At 43.1% G+C, this 14,967-nt stretch overlaps 1 protein-coding gene across 1 annotated transcript; it reads right to left on the reverse strand.

The window, feature by feature from the left end:
• Window positions 1-437: 437 nt before the first annotated feature.
• Window positions 438-10,968, reverse strand: SNX12 (sorting nexin 12). Its single transcript, XM_045470803.1, has 4 exons — window positions 10,668-10,968; window positions 4,222-4,317; window positions 2,704-2,828; window positions 438-2,305 (listed from the first exon to the last, which is right to left on the reverse strand). The coding sequence occupies exons 1-4, from the start codon at window positions 10,830-10,832 to the stop codon at window positions 2,203-2,205; spliced, it is 489 nt and encodes a 162-aa protein (XP_045326759.1). The 5' UTR covers window positions 10,833-10,968; the 3' UTR covers window positions 438-2,202.
• Window positions 10,969-14,967: the final 3,999 nt, after the last annotated feature.

The following is a 14,967-nucleotide window of genomic DNA, read 5'->3' on the forward strand; positions in this document are numbered from 1 at the left end:
GTGTTTGTAGGTGGTAGGTTGGATGATGAGCACTTGCACACACGTGTTTATGTACACATATAGCATATGCATATATATGTGTATACACACACACACACACACACACACACACACACACACACTATAAATATATTCTGCCCAAATTAGTAGAAACCCACAAGGTTAAAAACCAAATCTACTAAATCTGAACCAAACCACAGGTATTGAGCCCTATGGCTACTTCCTGCAAGAAGACGCATTGCCTCGGTGACAAAGTCAATTGGGAGTTGCAAGGATAGGTAAATATCGCTACAGGCAGCTAGGATTCTGGTTGTTTTTTTAATTTAAATGCCAAACTTATCACCTCAGGATACTGACCATGTTGTATGATTTCTGCACAATACCAAGAATATCCTAGACACTAAAAAATACTACAACTTAAGCAGGAAAACAGAGGCTTGCTTCACAGTGGTTTAATATGAACAGAGTTGAATATGACATTGTCTGACAGAAGAATGAACAGTTTGCTGAATAAAAGCCCCGAGTCAGGATATATACACAGCAGAAATGGGGCCTCAGGCTTTCAGCACTTGTGCACAATGAAAGAATTCTTAAAAAAAAGTCAATAACAGAGGATACAAATCAAAAAGGCAGCAACAACACCAACATTTGGGAGGTGGGAAAGGGAGCACAGCCTCTCTCTAGGGGCTGCTCAGCCCCTGGTACAGGCTCAGCAGCTGGAGAGCTGATCTGTCTCAGGGAACTTCAACATTGAGAAGGACTCCAAATCCCATGTCAAAATCCAATCCTAAACTCTCTGATCAGGGTCTTGTCCAACTCCACAATCCTTTTCCCCAAGACCCCATACAGAGAATTCCGATCCTTCCATGATGGAGAGTCTAAGCAAAGAGTCCCCACTTTTGACATGACACCAGTTAACTTGCTCCCATCCCACCACTGGAGAGAGATATCAGGCCCCAGCAAACAAACCACTATCCTCCAGATAGAAGCCCAGGAAAGCTGCTTCAGAGTCTTAAGATTTGGGACATCCATACCCAGCTGCTATCTCTAGCTCAAATTCTGGGAAGACTACTGGAGTTCCATGGGAAACAGGTACAGGCAGTTCAGTAACCCTGTGACCAAGCTGGGGAGGGCAGCGACAACTCTTGCCCCTGAGCCCCATTCAACAGCTCAAAGTGCTTAGGAGAAGTCAGAGACTGTGTGGTTTGTTCATGTGCTTCGGCCTTGTGGCAGCACTAAATGGGACGGCGGGGGTGGGGTGGGGAGGAAGAATGGAAGGAAGAGGGTGGTGATGCCCTTCCCAACCACTGGGAGGTACCTAGAAAATGATCCACTCCCACCCTTTAGGGAGTTACCTGGCAGTGGTGAGTTGTCCCCACCCCTCAAGCCATCAAACCCGCAAAGGTAACCTATAAAGTAGCAAGGGCTTGTGGGGGTGGGGGGGTGGAAACTGCTGGCCTGTACTGACTCACCTGCTGATGAGCGAGAACAGGCAGCCAGAGTGGGGAGACACAAAGGAGAGGGGCTAGACAACAAGAGTTCCCCTACTGCCCTATGGCTTTCTTCTGACTCTGAAGCAGCCATGATGAGGGGCCCAGAAAACCCACACACCTTGCTCCACACAACAGACTGCTTAGACTCAGGAGGATTTACTGCCATGAAAAGCAACAAGGGAGAGAGAAAGGAACAAAAGAAACTGTTGAGAAAACTGGGAGCAGGCCTAGAGAAAACAAGAACTTCTGGGTCTCTACCACCTTCCCCAAAAGAAAAAAGTTCATGCAGGTAGGAAAGGCAGGGTTTTTCCCTGCTCAGCGTTTCTGGTTAAACCTAAGAGTAAGAAAATCCCCTGGACTTGCAGCATCAGTATGTATCCGAGTGCCCTACCAGCACAAGACCCCCACCCCCCATAAGATTAGCCTTCTGGCAAGGGTAAATGCCCAAGGAATTGCCTTCCAGTCCAATCCCCCCACCCGCACCCCAAGCAAAGAGCATCTGCCTGTGGTCTCCCACCTCTTCTCAGAGAAGAGGATCCTAGCAGAGTGCCCACGGTGTAGTCAGGTACCAAGAAACACAATGCCAGACAGTCTATCAGGCCAGGGGATGGGCAGCCAACTTCAGATCAAAGAGACAGAGAGAGAGGCTTAGTGTAAAAATCAATGTCATTTCAGCAGGAAAGTAGAGGGCAAGTGGTGAGAGGGGCTCCTACTGGCGCACCTTCCCAGGGACGTAGTTCCTGTCAATTGCCTCCTCCTGCAGGAACATGTGTAGGCAGCGTTCATTCTGAGCCAGTGGGTGCCCAGCAATTCTATAAAGAGACCAAGATGGTTATCAGTAGTATCTGGGATCAGAGAGAATTCACAGAGCAATGGGGGTGTGGACAGGGGAGAAAGGGCAACATCAGCTCTTCCAGAGGTTCAAGTAAGTAGAGGACAGCAACAAGGCACCACTCCAACCCTGATGTTGTAGGAGAAGGGAGATAGACAGGTGAGGTAGGGGAAAATCCCCAAACACATCCAAGGCCTTTTCAGGCCCTGAGGTACAGGATCAGAATTCTGCTCGAAGGAATGGAGTTTTACTGTCCAGTCAGCTTACCACACAACCGGCAACACATCTTATTACACATCACAAAAGAGGAGACAGACAAAACACAGAAAGACCATGATGGCAAAAGGAGCAAGAGGAGTCCCCGGGAACTTGGCTTACTTGTTAATAAACTGTTCGAGGCCCTGCCTCCTTTCTTCAATGAAGGACTCCTCAAATATCCCTTCATCTCCTCGAAAAGGGAGCTGACGCTTCAAGGCTTTCCCAGGCAGTGGTGGTACTACAATCTGCAGGCAGACACAAAATATCAGCCACATGGGAGAGGATGAAGAGGGAACGAGATGGTGAAGCACCGTATACCTCATTTCTTATTAGACTATTAGCCAGGGTCTATCTTATCCCACAGCTGGCAACTTGTAAGAACTGAGGCCATAAGAACAATAATGATGGCTTAGGTCAAAAATGAATCCAGGGGCACCTGGGTGGCTCAGTCGGTTAAGCGTCTGACTTCAGCTCAGGTCATGATCTCACCGTTCTGAGTTCGAGCCCCATGTTGGGCTCTGTGCTGATAGCTCAGAGCCTGGAGCCTGTTTTGGATTCTGTCTCTCTCTCTCTCTCTCCCTCTCTCTCTTTCTCTCTCTCTTTCTCTGCCTCTCCCCTGCTCGTGCTCTGTATCTATCTTAAAAATAAACAAACATAAAAAAATCCAAGTGATTTTATGGAAGGACAGATTTACCACCTCAAAAAAAAAAAAAAAAAGGAAATAAACTCCAAATATTCCTCACTTTCTTTAACAATCCACTAGTATCCAAGAATTTAGCTAGGTCTTTTCTGACACGATCTACACTTATATTTTTAGTACCTATATAAGTTAAGTTTTATGACTTTACTCACCACTGATTCAAGTAATATTTTTTCTTTTAAAATTTGTCCTGAACTTACCACTTTCAAGTTTCAAAGGGTATCACCCAGATCCAATGTGCTGGGATTTGATAGTGTTCAGCCTCTCCACTGCCTTTATTTTTTTTTTTTAATTTTTTTTTTCAACATTTATTTATTTTTGGGACAGAGAGAGACAGAGCATGAACGGGGGAGGGGCAGAGAGAGAGGGAGACACAGAATCGGAAACAGGCTCCAGGCTCTGAGCCATCAGCCCAGAGCCTTGACGCGGGGCTCGAACTCACGGACCGCGAGATCGTGACCTGGCTGAAGTCAGACGCTTAACCGACTGCGCCACCCAGGCGCCCCATCCACTGCCTTTAAGATTTTATAGACCACAGGGGCACCTGGGTGGCTCAGTCGGTTAAGAGGCCAACTGTAGCTCAGGTCATGATCTCGCGGTTTGTGAGTTTGGGCCCTGCATCGGGCTCTGTGCTGACAGCTTGGAGCCTGGAGCCTGCTTTGGATTCTGTGTCTCCCTCTCTCTCTGCCCCTCCCCTGCTCTTGTTCTCTCTCTGTCTCTCACAAATAAACGTTAAAATTTTTTTTAGGAAACCAATTTGACAATAAAGTTCATATTAAAAGGCGAAAGATTTAGACGATCTGAAGAGAAACCAGAGTATACTAAATTTCATATTAAAAAAAATTTTTTTTAAATATTTTATAGACTAGAATCTTATTCCTTATGAGCCTATGTAGATCTCCTCCTCCAAAGATTCCACACAGGGAATGGGGTCATACCTTACTATCTCGCTCCAGCTCATTTTTAAGCCACTCAAAGTCACTATAGCGCCGCCGTACACAGGACTCCTTCAGCTTGAAGATAGGTAGGTTTGTCTACAGGGAAGGAAAAATGAGAGAAGAGAGATGGTAACTAACGTTCAGCCTGTAGTGGCCACCTGTCAGAACCATTTAGGTCCCAATGAAGAAATAATTCCTGTGGACCATGCTCCTATAACTCCTTTAAAATACCACCAGGTAAATACCAATCCTTACCACATCCAGCCTTGTCACAGATGGTGACTAGAAGTCACTTGCTGCTTAGAATTTATCCTATAAATAGACTTGAAGTTCAGGCCCCTGGGTGGCTCGGTCGGTTGAGCGTCCAACTTCGGCTCAGGTCATGATCTCACGGTTTGTGAGTTTGAGCCACATGTCGGGCTCTGTGCTGATAGCTCAGAGCCTGGAGCCTGCTTTGGATTCTGTGTCTCCCTCTCTCTCTCTGCCTCTCCCCCACTTGTGCTCTCTCTCTCTCAAAAATAAATAAAACGTAAAAACAAATTTTAAATAGACTTGAAGTTGTATGCAAATATGTATATACAAGGGTTTTCACTGTACTTTACTTGTAATAATTATATATGTCCATCAATAGACAATTGGTTAAATAAATTATTCTATGCCTATACAGTAGAATTACTATACAGCTATGAAAAGAATGTGAAATATACATGTGCCAGTATGAAAATATATTAAGCATCAAATCAAGTTACAGAACAGTACATACAGCTTACCCCTATTTGGTTTAAAAAAAGGCTATGTATATTTACCCAAAGAAAATGAAAACACTAATTCTAAAAGATATATGAACCCCTTTGTTTATTGTAGCATTATTTACAACAGCCAAGCAACCCAATATGGAAGCAACCCAAGTGTCCATCAAAAGATGAATGGATGTGGGACACCTGGGTGGCTCAGTCGGTTAAGCGTCTGACTCTTGATTTCAGCTCAGGTCGTGATCTCATGGTTTATGGGTTCAAGCCCTGTGTTGGGCTCTGTGCTCACAGCACAGAGCCTGCTTGGGATTCTCTGTATCCCTCTCTCTCTGCTCCTCCCCCGCTTGCTCTCTCAAAAATAAATAAATAAACAGAAAAAAAGATAAGGGGTGCCTGGGTGGCTCAGTCAGGTAAGTGTCAGACTCTTGATTTCAGCTCAGGTCACAATATCTCCGTTTGTGAGTTTGAAACCTGCGTTGGGCTCCACAATGACAGTGTAGAGCCTGCTTGGGATTCTCTCTGTCTCCCTCTCTCTGCTCCTCCTCCACTTGTGCGTGCTCTCTCAAAAGAAATAAACTTTAAAAAGAAAATATGGGGGCACCTGGGTGGCTCAGTCAGTTAAGCATTGGACTCTTGGTTTCAGCTGGGGTCATGATCTCACTATTCGCAGATTCAAGCCCTACACTGTGCTCTGCACTGGCAGCACGGAGCCTGCTTGGGATTCCCTCTCTCTCTCTGCCCATCCCCTGCTCACACTCTCTCTCTCAAAATAAGTAAATAAACTTTAATAAAATAAAATAAAATATGAAGGGATAAAGATGTGCTACACACACACACACACACACACACACACACACACACACACAGTGGAATATTACTCTGCTAGAAAAAAAGATGAGATCTTGCCATTTGTGACAACATGGATAGACCTAGAGGGTATTAGGCTAAGTGAAATGAGCCAGACAGATAAAGATAAATACTATAAGATTTCACTTATATGTATAATCTAAAAAACATGACAAATAAACAAAAGTAGAAGCAGACCCATAAATAAAGAGAATAAACTGTTGGTTGCCAGAGGGGAGGGGGCTAGGGGTATGGGCAAAATGGGTGAACAGGAATGGAGATATAGGCTTCCAGTTATGGAATGAGTAAGGCATGGGAATAAGAACACAGGAAATATAGTTTTATATATATATATACACATATATATATATGTATATATATATATACACATATATATATGTGTATATATATATATATATACACACACACACATATACATACATATACACACACACATAGTATACATACCACATATACTTGTGGTAAGCATAGTGTAATGTATAAACTTGTCAAATCACTACGTTGAACACCTGAAACTAATGTACCATGTGTGTCAACTATACTTCAATTTAAAAAGGGATATGTATACGTGTATATATTTGTATTTATGAATAAAATATTTATTCATAACAGTGATTGGTTTTAGAGTATAAGATTAAACAACTGGAATGGGTGGGAGGGTCACATTTTCCACTGAACAATTTGAATTTGTCACATGCATGTATTACATTTTCAATTGAAAAGTTATTTTTTTAATGTTTATTTATTTTGAGAGAGAGTGCACGTGAGCAGGGGAAGGGCAGAGAGAGGGGGTGAGAGAGAATCCCAAGCAGGCTCCATGCTGTCAGCGCAGAGCCCTACATGGGGCTCAAACTCATGAACTGTGAGTGAGATCATGACCTGAGCTAAAATCAAGAGTCAAACACCTAACCAACTGAGTCACCCAGGTGTCCCCAAAAGTGAATTTAAGTTCCCTGTAAAAGAATAAGAGAAAAGCACCTCCAAGGTATGATTTCCTCAAATCATACCCATTCCTCAAATTTCCTCAAATTGTCCCCATTCTACAAGTCCAAGCTCAAGTCCCATTTCATCCAGGAAATCTTCCTGAACACACCAGCTTAATTTACTGGTCTCCCTCTCCTCTGAACTCCTATGACATTTATACTTTAGTAGTGTCTGACACACTATTGTTTTATGCATCATGTTAGTCTTGCTACTTAACTATAATTTCATTGAAATCAGAAGCTGTCACTACTTCTGCATCTCCCTAAATGCAGACTATGCAAGTTACTCAGTAAACACTCAACTGCTTAATAGAAGCCCTAGGTATGTTTACCTTCTCCCTGTCTAGAAAGTACGGCAGAAATAGCAATTACATTAAGTTGGGTTACCATATCTTGCTCCCTCATATAGATCAGCTTATTCCCACATCTTAATCATTGATAATTTTCCCAAGGCTCTAATGGCAACATGAACTACCAAAAAACAAAAAGCCCTGATCCTCACTCCTGTCCACAAGTTCTAAATAGAAATGGCCAACCACATGTATTAAAGTTGACTGTATTTTCCACCAGCCAACTCGTATCAGCAGATGGAAATAAAAGGAACTAGTTTCTCTCCTGAACTATGACCTGAGCCTCCACAACTGCCTCAGGGCAGGAAAAGAACATCTCCCAGTTATGCTAGAGCTTCACACAGTCCTCACTACATCATGCTTTGTAGTCCTCATGTCTGGAAACTGTCTTTCCAGGATCCAGTTCTAGGTATAGGTCATCAAAAGCTAAATAACTAGCCAACTTACACTAGTTACAACTCCACCTATGATCAAGGTCCAAGGAATGTCAATGAGTTGAAAGAGAGTGAGATACAGGTAAAGCAATGTTTTATTACAACCTATTCTTTAGGAGAATAAATGAAAAAACTGGAAACAATGGTTTCTTTGGAAAAGGGAACCTCTAGAGGGCAGAGGGTGGAAGACTTAGTTTTTACAGTACATCTTTTTTGTATCTTTTGAATTTTGTACCATGTGCATATTTTAACCATTTAAAAGAAAACATTATAAAGAAAATACTCAGAACCCTGCAAGAAATCTGTATGAGTATCAAATAATCACATTGTACACCTTAAACTTACACAACGTTATATGTCAATAACATCTCAACAAAGATGGGAGAAAAATAATACTGCAAGAAAAAAAGAAGTGCTTTGGTATCATGTAATTCTAGGTTTCCACCAGAATTCATTACAAATACTGTGATCCCCAAAGAGTAGAACCTTAACAAGTAGGCTTTTACAGAAGCTAACAGAACAAAGGGGGAAAAATGCTGAGTAGCTGCTTCCAAGGCATAGTGAAACCATCCACTGCCATTTTGTGGACTTCTTCCTTTGACTCACAAAACTCCTATTCTTCCCCTACCCCCACAGGATGGTGACAATAATGACCTCTCATCTTCACACCTAGCCATGTAAGGAAGGGGCCACTATGTACTAAGATAGTCTCCCAGCTCCAACCTACAAATCATTTGAGGAAGACAGGATTGTGTAGTACAGGATATACAGAGTCGTTGGCTCTGATCAACACAAAGTCAAGGGAAAGGAGAGACAGAAACAAAATTCAAGTCCACAGGACAACTGACATTTGAAAAGTTCCATACACATTATGTGAAGTCACCAGGATACCTCTCCAGATTCCTAATTTCTTGGAAGGGTGGGAGGGGGGAATTCTTTCCTGAGCAAAATAAGAGAACACCTTCAGAAATATTTAGTTATTATATAAAGAAGAAAATCAGTGCCATCTGCTTCTACCATACACAATGTTTAATTCCCAAAGCCCAGTCTCTTGAGTCTCATACTCCCTAAAATGCCTACCATGATCAATCACCTAATATAGCAACTAAAAACTAAATGAATTTACCAACTTCTCCCCTACACAGAGTTAAATTAAAATATTAAGTCTAGATAGCCATACAAATTAATATAAACAATACAAATTAAAATTCACACAACTAGGAACTGCCATCAAACCTATCATCACCATACAATTATAAATTGTGAAAAGGATAGATGGAAAGCTTGGTGGGTAAAAAAATATTGTGCACTAAAGTTTTGCAACTAAGCATTGCCAAAGAGACTGAAGTGTAATGCAAAGAGTATGATGGGCTTTGGAGTCAGTCAGATCTGGGTTCAAATATCAGCCCTGTCACTTACTAGCTATGTGTACTTGGGCAAGTTACTTAAACTGCATTCCTCCTCAGTTCCCTATCTGTAAAATGTCATTTTTGTAAGGATTTAGAAACTGAACCCTAGTTCGGTGCCTGACACATAGTAGGCACTGGATGAACAGTCTCTGTTGTTATTAGAATGCCTTAAGAAGAGAGCTGTTTCATTCATAATCCCTAAGACTCTTGGGTAATGGATGGAGATGTTGTCTCCAAAACCCCACAGCAGAGAATCCTCACACTGAACAAGTTATGCCCAAGCTTCCTCAGGTAATTAAGTTCTCTATCACTAACAGTTCCAGACTTTTGATCATATTTTGAGGGATCTAACTTCCATTCTTCTCCAAAGAGTTGATTTCAGGTAGTTCTTATATAGATGAGTTTTTCTCAATTTTTGCTTCGATTTTCTTTCTTCAGTTTGGACTTTGTGAAACTTGGAATTTGGACACCATTTCTCAATTAAATTTCAAAGCCCATGTAGGAGACACACTCTCTCATTCAATTCATTCAGTCAAAAATGAAAGCACATACACTCTTTTATAGGTCTTCAAATGCTGTTTGAGCAGCATGCTGTCCATAGAGAATATTCTGGCCCTCTAGTCTGAGAAAAAAAAAAACATAAGGAAAATTAGAAAATGGGCCTCTAACTTTTCTTCCTGTAACCACTTCAACTGGGCTAAAGAACGTGCAAACCACTACTTTATCTGCACATTCCATCCTTGTAATGTGGACTAAGAACTAGAGAATAAAGTCCTCTGTAGTGCACATTGGAAGAAGCCACTCCTGGGCAGTCCCGAAATGTCATACATTAAAGTAACCGCAGACAACAGTCTTAATCCAAAAAGTTAATCTAGAACAGAAAGGGCAAATGGCCATTTGTATACAGAAAGCCCAAATGGGAGCCAATACTGAAATACTGGCTACTTCAAATCTAAAGGATCAGCACAGGATGCTTTGAGTACCGACTGACAATCCACCAATCCCAGGGCAAGGCCAGATTTCACCATAAGACACAGCATGTGATACCTGAGAAAACTTAAGCAGAAAACATTTCTCTCCTTCAGATGCTAATTCCACACAAGTCTGGGAAGCACTCGGTGTCAGGGAGACTCCCTTTCTTATTTCTGCTCTACCAAGCCCACTCTCTCCCTTTCCTGGAGTCTATCTTCCCTTCAATGCAGGCTTTGCTTAACTCCATCATCCCAGGGAGACTTCATGAGGAAGAAATCGGGGCTTCCTGCCCTCCCTCTTCATATTGACTTCCCACAACCCAGTTTAGTTATGGGACCCAGCGATATATCGCCTTGTCTCTCCATTCCCCAGCCCTCTGTCACTCTTCCTTCCCTTCTTCTGTCGCTGCACTCAGGGTTCCTATTTCCTTGAATTCCCCACTCTAATCTTCCCCATCCTCCCCACCCTATCCAGCCAGGCTTCACTTCTTGCTCATAGGTACTTATTTTCCCTCACCCCAGTCCGATGTCCCCCTCTGGACTTTTCTGTATCCTAGGGCCACAACCGAGTCTGGAGACCTCTGCCCCCAACCCCCAAATGACCCCTTCGAGCGCCTTCTGGCAGCCCCCGCCCAGCCGCCCGGTCCTCCCTCAGCTGTCTCCCTCACCCCGTGACTCACCCGCATGCGAACCTCATAGGTGGTGAAGCGCGCGCGGCCCACGCCCACCGTCTGTGGATTAAAGATGTCGATCTCGAGGAAGTTACTTGGCGGCCCGTAAGCGTCGGTCAGGTCCTGCGGCTTCGAGTTAAGGCGCCGAGTGTCAGCCACTGCCGTGTCCGACATCTTTCCGAAGGAGAGACTGGGACCGGGGAAGGGGGTGGGGGACAGAGGCGGGAGGCAGGGGCGCGCACAGCCCCTCCCGCTTGCAAAATAACCAGCCAACCCACAGACAGCGGCGCCGCGCACGCGCGCCCACGCACGCACGCACGCACGCACGCGCACGCTGCCTTGGCCCCGGGCCCGGCACCCTGAATAGCGGCCACGCTGAGGGTTGTGAGTCCTGTACTTCGGAGGCCTCATTCAGGCTTCCGGGTGGTGTTTGTGGCCGCCCCGGAACCGGCATCTCGGACACGCAACGCCCGATGTCCTGGGTAGCATTAGAGGCGGGATCCGCCAATCGCTGCTCCTCAACCCAAGAAATTGTCTTCTATCCAGTATCTATCGGCAGCGGGCACTGCCCCGCAAACGGGGACCTTGCAGTGATAGGCCGAAGCCCCGTGACCTGAATAAGTCAGGGTTTTGCGCGAAAATAGAAGGGTGTTCTCCAGAGGGAGGGGTTCCAACCATAATACTAAGAACTTAGAACGCAGCCCTGCCACTTGTGCCAGTGATCATTTCAATTCATTCCACCCGCAACCGAGCACTCTGCACAATGGTGCCAGGGAAGCAGCGGGGATGGGGTAAATATGATTGCTCATTCTCCCTTTCCAGGAAAATCGGGGCATAGCTTCATCCTCCACTTGTTACCACAGAAAGCTTAAACCCAGATGTACTCAGATATATTTCTCAGCATATTGAAGGCATTTATTTCATATGTTCTGTCTCTACTCTGCAGAACACCATACTTGGCACTGCTCTGAGGTTGCTTGCAGCCCATAATGGAGAAAGAGTACGTATCTAAATGAGAAAATATCCGTAGACATATTGATATTTTTTAGACATATTGATATTTATATGATTAATTTATACATGGCGCACATGAAGGGGTGGTGCCCCACATTAACAGTGGTGATTTTAGGTCATCCTTTCTCCTCCCTGCACCTGCCTCTTCTGATTTTTCCTGTACCACTGATGCCTGAAATCCTTTCAACAGAGTACAAGGCCCAAATTTTCACAGTTTTAATTCAATTTAACCGATATCTACTAAGCAACTACTTATGTGCTAGGCAACATGCTAAATACTAAAGTTGAATAAGAGCGACCCAGCCCTCAAAAAGTTAACATTCTAGAAAGGGAGACAAGAAAATAAAACTAATGACAAATACAAAATAAGTGAATGTTTAAAGCAGCACATGGGACATGAATAATTGGAGGAATTAGGGAAGGCTTCCTGGAGGAGGAAACATCTGAGTTTGACAGACATGAAAAGACATAAAGGACAAATAGGAGTGGAAATGGGGAAAGGCAATTTCTTGCAGAGGGAATAGCATGTGCAAAGTCATCCCAATAAGAAACAGCATGTTTTTAGGCAATTGTGACCAATTCAGATCCTGTAAAGAAAGTGCTTAGAGAGGTAGGCCGACTGGGGACAGGCAATGAGGGTGCTCCTTCTTTATGAAGCAAAGGATCTCTGGCTTTACAAAGTAAGTGATAGGGAGCCACTGAAGGATTTTCAACAGGAAAAAAAGACATGATCATATTTGTGTTTAAGAAGGATTATTTTTCAGGCAACATGGAAGATGAATTGAATGAGACTAATGATGAGAGTATTGATAATAAGACTTGGAATCAGTTGGTCGTGGTGGGAATGGAGAAAAGGAAACAGGACTGAGAGTGAGGAAATAGGTAAAACTTGTACCTGATGAAATATGGTGGTAGTATAGTATGGGGCTTAAGTGTGTGAGCTATGGACTTAAACTGCCTGAGTTTAAATCCCTGCTTCCTAGCTGTATAGCCTTGAGCAAGTTATCCAGTTTTCCTCAACTGTGAAATGGAAATGATAAGACTAAAAGCCACCTCTGGGGCTTTCGTGAGAATTAAATGAAACAAAATATGTGTGAATGGTGAGTGTTCAGTAACTATTAGCTATTATTACTATTTGCAAGGAGAGGAAGAAATTGAAAATGACTCCTAGGTTTCTGATTTAGGTAATGAGATGGATGCTGGCACCACCAATCAAAATTGGAATTACAGAAAGAAGAGTAAGTGTGGGAAGGAAGACCATGAGTTCAGTCTAGAAAAATCTGGGATGTCTATAGGACACCTGGGTGGAGATGTCCAGCTAGAAATACTGGCCTGGAACTCGAGGGTGTGATCAGGGTTAGAGATAGAGATTTGGGAGTTATTAGCATACAGTGCAGAAAGAAAAATGTGAAGAGGCAAGGACAAAAGATTTAAAAATCAGTGAAAGCAGGCAATGTTGATGAGAGTATAAAATCTGTGCAATTTTTCTGGGAGGCAAATTGGCAGTATTTATTAAAAAAAAAAAAACGACATCAAGAAACTTGTAGTACTGGTTGTCTCTGGAGAACAGAAGTCAGGGATGGCAGGGAGACTTGTTTTTTCGTTTTCATTGCATTTATGTTTAAGCACTTTTGTATTAAAAAAACTTTTTTTAAGTTTTATTTATTTTGAAAGAGAGACAGCACGAGTGGGGGAGGGGCAGAGAGAGAGGGAGAGAGAGAATCTCAAGCAGGCTGCAAGCTGCCAGCACAGAGCCCGATGTGGGGCTCGAACCTACGAAGCCGTGAGATCATGACCTGAGCCAAAACCCAGAGTCAGATGCCTAACTGACTGAGCTACCCAGGTGCCCCTGTATTTTAAAAATTGGGGGGGGGGGTGCCTGGGTGGCTCAGTTGGTTAAGCGTCCGGCTCTTGATCTCAGCTCAGGTCATAATCTTGCAGTTTGTGAGTTTGAGCCCCACATCGGGTTCTGCACTGATGGCATGGAGCCTGCTTGGGATTCTGTTTCTTCTTCTTTCTTCCCCTCCCCTGCTTGTGCTCTGTCTCTCAAAATAAATAAATAAATAAACTTAAAATTTTTTTTTAAGTTTTTTTTTTTAAGTTTTTTTTTTTCAACGTTTATTTATTTTTGGGACAGAGAGAGACAGAGCATGAACGGGGGGGGGGGGGCAGAGAGAGAGGGAAACACAGAATCGGAAACAGGCTCCAGGCTCTGAGCCATCAGCCCAGAGCCTGATGCGGGGCTCGAACTCCCGGACCGCGAGATCGTGACCTGGCTGAAGTCGGACGCTTCACCGACTGCGCCACCCAGGCGCCCCTAAGTTTTAATGTTATTTACTGAAACTGTTGACTAGAAATTTCACTTCCAATAATTTATCCTGAGAAAATAATCAGGCACACAAAGATACAAGTACACAGAGCTTGTCTCTAAGAGTAAAGAATTATTCATTTTATGCAATGAAATATTTTTGTAGCCATTTTTTCCCCTAACTTGCGAATTTGTTTATATGGCAAGTCTCACATAGTAGTGGGTCCTACATTTTGCAGACTTCATATCTCAGTCACTTCCATCATAAAACAGTCTTTTGTGTAAATGGCCAAATTCAGTGTTCTCTTTTATATCCACTTATAATTTCTCTTTTTAAGTTTTTATTTATTTATTTAAGTAATCTCTACACCCAATGTGGGGCTCAAACTCACGACCCGAAGATCAAGAGTCGCATGCTCTTCTGACTGAGCCAGTCAAGCCCCCTCTTTTGTATCCATTTAAAACAATGTTCTATACTCATTGAGGTGGAATGATGCCCACAAAAAAACAAAAAAGAAAAAACCTGGTAGAACATATAGTAATGTGATGCCATTTGTATTACTGGATAGGATATATATACCAATTTTTAACAACTGGAAGGATATAAGCCAAAATGTTAATAGTGGTTACTTCTGTGTGGTGAGGTTTCCGTTGGAATTTTTCCATTGGAATGTTTATATTTATAATTTTCTAAAAGGTCTTATTTTTACATAATGAACATGTATTTCTTTTTTAATCAGAAAAAAGTTTTCCATTTGGGAAACATATTAAAGGATAGGCACGAGAAGAGAAGCTTGTGAAGGAGACCAGGAAGGAATAAGTTGTCCAAGAGGTAGAAAGAGAACCAAGAGACAATAGTGATCCGAGCGGGAGGGATAAGAAATTTTCCAAAAGGAGCAAGTGAGTAGTTAACAGTGTTTAACACAGTGCAACTGTCAAATAATATAAGGCCTGGGAGCTGTCCACTAAATTTGACAATTGCTTAAA

Source organism: Leopardus geoffroyi, chromosome X (assembly GCF_018350155.1).
Source record: "Leopardus geoffroyi isolate Oge1 chromosome X, O.geoffroyi_Oge1_pat1.0, whole genome shotgun sequence".
Taxonomy (NCBI): Eukaryota; Metazoa; Chordata; class Mammalia; order Carnivora; family Felidae; genus Leopardus; species Leopardus geoffroyi.

Coding starts and splice junctions, on each gene's coding strand:
- SNX12 (XM_045470803.1), bottom strand. CDS start 10,832: ATGTCGGACACGGCAGTGGCTGACACTCGGCGCCTTAACTCGAAGCCG. Junction 2,829..4,221: donor AGCTGGAGCGAGATAGTAAG/GTATGACCCCAT, acceptor GTCTGCCTGCAG/ATTGTAGTACCACCACTGCC. Junction 2,306..2,703: donor CTCGAACAGTTTATTAACAA/GTAAGCCAAGTT, acceptor GTCTCTTTATAG/AATTGCTGGGCACCCACTGG.